General features: G+C 44.0%; 1 protein-coding gene across 3 annotated transcripts in view; it reads right to left on the reverse strand.

Moving 5' to 3' along the window:
* The window catches only part of LOC143281022 (innexin unc-9-like), a 47,784-nt gene that overhangs the window by 20,434 nt on the left and 22,350 nt on the right, over nt 1–5,000 (reverse strand). For all 3 annotated transcript variants that reach the window (XM_076585924.1, XM_076585915.1, XM_076585933.1), the window contains exon 2: nt 4,581–4,847. In XM_076585924.1, the coding sequence (XP_076442039.1) occupies nt 4,581–4,585 (5 nt within the window). In that variant the 5' untranslated portion in view covers nt 4,586–4,847. The remainder of the gene's footprint in view (nt 1–4,580; nt 4,848–5,000) is intronic.

Consider the following 5,000-nt stretch of genomic DNA (forward strand, 5'->3'; position numbering starts at 1 on the left):
CGTGTGTGTGTGTGTGTGAGAGAGAGAGAGAGAGAGAGAGAGAGAGAGTGCGCAAATATAGATTTCCCAGTCACGTATGTTAAACCTTTTTCGGCCAAGTAACAAACTATACTGACTTTCAGCTGTGTGACGCATGAACAAATCTCTAAATAAATAATCCAATGAATTGACGGACATAGTGTTACGTGAAAGAGCCATCACTTGATTTGAGAAAGTGTTCACTTCGGTGGTTTGGCCCTCTGAACTCTTCAGGTTGTAACCGTCCCCTCGCAAAGTGGGACAATGTCTGCTGTCTCTCCCTGACCCTCTTTCACAACCCCCCATCTCCACTTCTGTATATCTCTGTGTGCCTGCACGCGTGTGTGCGTGTGTGTATGTGTGCGCGTGCGTGTGGCTGCGTGTATACACATGTACGTACGCGCGCATGTTACATTTCTGATTTCAGTTATCAAAAGACGTGCTGATATCACTGGTCTTTAGTGTGTTCCTGATTAGCCTGAGCGTGATCTACGTGTACAAATTTGTATCCCGGCACACTTACACACACACTCTCTCTCTCTCTCTCTCTCTCTCTCTCTCTCTCCCTCTTGCGCGCACACACACGCACACACCCCACCACCACTGTGCACTCCAATTTGACGGAGCAGGCTTGTCAGTAATTGCATCTATTTCTTTCTATCCTGGTTCCTCTGAAAACTAGACTTGTACACGCTGTTTTCTTTACCAAGTCCTTGCTGACCCCTTGCTTACCACACTGTCTAATCACCAGCATTAACTGGCAATCTGGTAATATAACGAAGCCGCTATACCTCATTGTTAAAAGAGACTGCCAGACAGAACAAGTGGTGTTTACTAAACACTGTCTCCAACAGACGTTGTGCAATGTAGTTTAATATAGACCGTTACCCAACTGTCGCGAGGGTTAGCCATTCCAGACGCGTTTTTCAACAGTAACCTGAGCGGTGGCGAGCGGGAAAGGCACGCAGCTGGTACAGTCGGCGAGTAGCTTTGACGTTCCTGTCTGTTTCTCATTTACCCAATCCTGTTCTGCCAAGCTCTGTATTCTGAAGACTTAACATGCCATTTCCGGTCATTCCAGTCCACTCCACTCCACACAAATTCCTGTCCAATTATGATCCCAATTTCAACACACAAGGATGCACACATGAACGCCATTGTGTGCGAACTTTTGGAAATTTCCGGTTTATCATAACTGTTCTGGAGTTTGAACAATCAAAGAAAACTGGGAAATCGCGTCCAGTGCTCTGACGATTATTTGAGGGAGCAACGCGATAAAAAGTAAAAATCAACAAATGCAAAAATCAGTGAAAAAAGAGTAATTTCTAACACAAATAAAAAGTTAAAAAAAGACCCCAAATTCAATCCCTTAAATATAAAATGTGTGAATATCTACAGGAAAGAAAAGAATCTGAAACGTGGTTTGTTTGCTGGTTTCTTTGCTTTACCTCCCCTTTCGCTGAAAATGATATTCCTGCTTCACGTACAACTCCTTTCGACAGCTGCCTCCACGGCAAAACCATTTAACACCACTTCTGTCTGACATTTAAGAAGATGCGAGGCGTGAATTCAACACCACACATTAAAGCCCAACTCCTGAATTCTTGACCCTCGTACTATGCCGGCATTTCTGGTAGCAACGACCTGCAATGTGGATGATACCCACTGCAACAAATTATCCCCATACCTCCGGAGCTAAAAGTCATTTCGAAGGCCACCTGTCTGGCTAGAGGATTGGAGGTGGAAACGTTATTTTAGACCCAGCAACCGCACTCCAAAAGAACCACGGTAGGCCATCAGACCATAGACACAGAAACAGGCAGAGAATACTAAATCCTTATGGAATTTGTCTTCGTTTTCTACAAAGGAGAAGGGAGCACCAAATAATCAGTCTTGGTTTAATTTTTAAAACTGATTTGTGCTGGGTGTGTGCGTGTGCGTACAGTGTGTGGTTGGAGATGGTGGTATGTATGTGGGCGCTGAGTTTAAAAATGTCCCATTAAATTGCCCATGTTAACCATAGAGAGAGAGAGAAGAAGAAGAAGAAGAAGATGAAGAAGACGAAACCCAAAGCCCATATGTCTTCGTTTTCCGCACTGAGGAGAAAGAAACAAGAACAAGTCTTGCTTTAACTTTTAACATAAAAAAAATAATAACTAATCCTGTTGGTGGTGTAAAAAGTCTCATGAATGCTCATGCTAACCGTAATTATCACACCAAGACGACGGGTCAGCCATAACAGGACGGGTCACCACCACAATACAAGGTATCGTTATCACCCTGGACAGGTTAAGGGGATGGCGGGGGACAGGTAGGTTGGGACATGCAGGAGGTGGGTTGTATTGGGTGGTAGACCTACTACACGGGGTGGATTGTAGACATTGTAGACTACACGTACCGTACCCGTCACTCCTATCCGGGCAAGGGGCCAGACCCAACGTGTCCTTGCTTTTAACGAGTACGTGTGTCACGGGGTACCCTTATCACCAAGTGTGTGTGTGTGTGTGTGTGTGTGTGTGTGTGTGGGGGGGGGGGGGAATATATATGTGTGCGTGTCTCTATATCTCTGTGTGTGTATGCGCGCGCGCGCGCGCGTACGAGGAAAGAAGAGGGAGGATTAGAGAGAGAGAGTGTGTGTGTGTGTGTGTGTGTCCGTTTGTACAACCAACCACCCACACACACACACACACACACTCTCTCTCTCTCTTGTTTTCACGAACTGTCACCTCAGTGCGGACGGGCAACGACACCAGACTCAAATATGCACAACTGTAAATAAACAAACGACTATAAACAAATATGTAACCTAAGTAATAAATACTGATTCATTCAACTCCCAGCAGTAAAAAACGAGAGAGTAACTGAAAGGAAAAAGTACAAGTATAAAGATCCCCGAAATTATTCCAAACTTTGCAACTCCTTTACATGCATCTTTTTCTTTTTTTTTTTTTGTCTTAAAAGCAGACATCTAACACTGAAAGTGTGCACGTCCTACGAGTGGATTTAAGTTATTCTCCCCCCCCCCTCCCCCCCTCTCCACCACATGTGCAGAACTCTTGCTCCCTGCTGCAGAGCTGCAGTCTTTTAAAAACCATTTTGCACACATGCATAATGTATCTAAACTTGGGGCGCGCATGTGTTTGCATACATGTGTGTGTGTGTGTGTGCGTGTGTTCCACGCATGCATGCGTGCGTTTTTGGCCACGTGTGCATGCATGTAGACTCCGACAGACAAGGGGCAACGAGACAGACAGCAGATGACCTTTTGTTCAGGCGTGTGAGAGATGTTTGACAGAGTTGACAGCCATTCCACAGATAGTGTGTTGGCACTTCATGGCAAAGGATTTTTTCTTTCTTTCTTTTGACACCGCATCGTCACTGTCAGTTTGTGGATGGACCACAATCATGATCAATGAGGAAGGGGTGTGGGGAATCATACCACGTTTATTTTTTCTTATTCTTTTCTTCTGCTTCTTCTTCTTCTTCTAACCTCTTCTAACAAGCGACAATAAATACGACGAAAGTCGTTCATTTCGTGAATACACACATGCGTGCGCACATGCTCATACTGACGCAATCACGCGCGTATGCACATACACACACACACACACACACACACACACACACATACATAGTGATACACACACATACGAAGTACTACATCGGAGACAGAACAGAGAGATTCAGATAGACAGACCGAGGCAGACATGAAAAACAGATACAGCCAGTGACTATCTACTCAATGCAAACGTTTGAGTCCAGTCTGCATCACTCTACAGTCTCTCAGTAACTTCACTACATTCAAGTCACGCAGTATTTGCATCCATGATGTGGACTATTAAAAAAAAGTTTTTAAAATGCAGACCTAGAAAGAAAAAAACCGTCAATATCACAAAGACACACACGGGGACAGAGATACAAAAAAGACAGTGAGAGAGAGAGAGAGCGAGGGAGGGGGAAGGCTAAAGAGGGAAGTAAGGAGAGAGAAGAGAGAGACAGACTGACAGAGAGACAGACTCAGAGAGAGAGAGAGAGAGAGATGCCATGGACATAACACGTCTTCCAAGTCATATAAAATACCGAAGAAAAAAAAAATCTCGATCCATTCACAAATCAAAAGCAGTAACTGCACAATATATAATACACTCATATAATTTTAACAAATTTGTGAGCGATGTTGCTAATCGGGTAGTGAAAGAGTAAAGTATTTAACACATTTCAAAAGTAGAAATTTACATCTTCAAATGTTCCACCTGAAAGCGAAAAAGAAAACTTTAGAAATTCCTGAAGTTATTCCACTTTCTTCACTTCACTTATAATTTTCTCCACATAGAAATACATAAAATAAATAACCAACAACTAGTGCAGTCATGTATGCCAAAAACGGGCAACCAAGCACATGATTTAAAATGCAGAGTAAACAACAAAACTTCGATCAAAAAGAAAAAGAAAGCCATGCATTCGGAATACAAACCCAGCAAAAAGAAAAAAAGAAAAGAAAATGCTGTTTAAAGATAATAAAAATAAAAAATATAAATAAAAAGAAAGGTTTGACTACTCACGACATACTGCTGCTGCGATGTCTTCAAACCAAAGTGATGTCAAAACACGGCTGACTCTCTAACACAACTCCTCGTGTGGGAAAGTGTAGGAAAGAATGGCTGTGTGAACGGCCTGCAGAGAGCTCACCACCATCCGAATCTGTCACCAAGCCCAGCAAACCGCAGAATGAGTCTCCCTTCGCCTCTCGCGCTGTAGCCTAGGTCTGTCTCTCTCCGTCCCTCTCGCCGCGTCACGTGGGGCCCCGCTCAGCCAATCACCGGCGGTCTCTGGAAAACCAAGACGCTACAAGTGGAGATCGGTGTGTTGTGGCAGGCGAGCGAGCTGCTGCTAAATACAAACACAGCTGCTTCAGCACAAGGGGTTCGAAGACACTATGTAAGAAAGCCGTGTGAACAACCACGGACGTATAACAACCCTGA

The sequence above is a fragment of the Babylonia areolata genome, chromosome 1 (genome assembly GCF_041734735.1).
Source record: "Babylonia areolata isolate BAREFJ2019XMU chromosome 1, ASM4173473v1, whole genome shotgun sequence".
Classification (NCBI taxonomy): domain Eukaryota; kingdom Metazoa; phylum Mollusca; class Gastropoda; order Neogastropoda; family Buccinidae; genus Babylonia; species Babylonia areolata.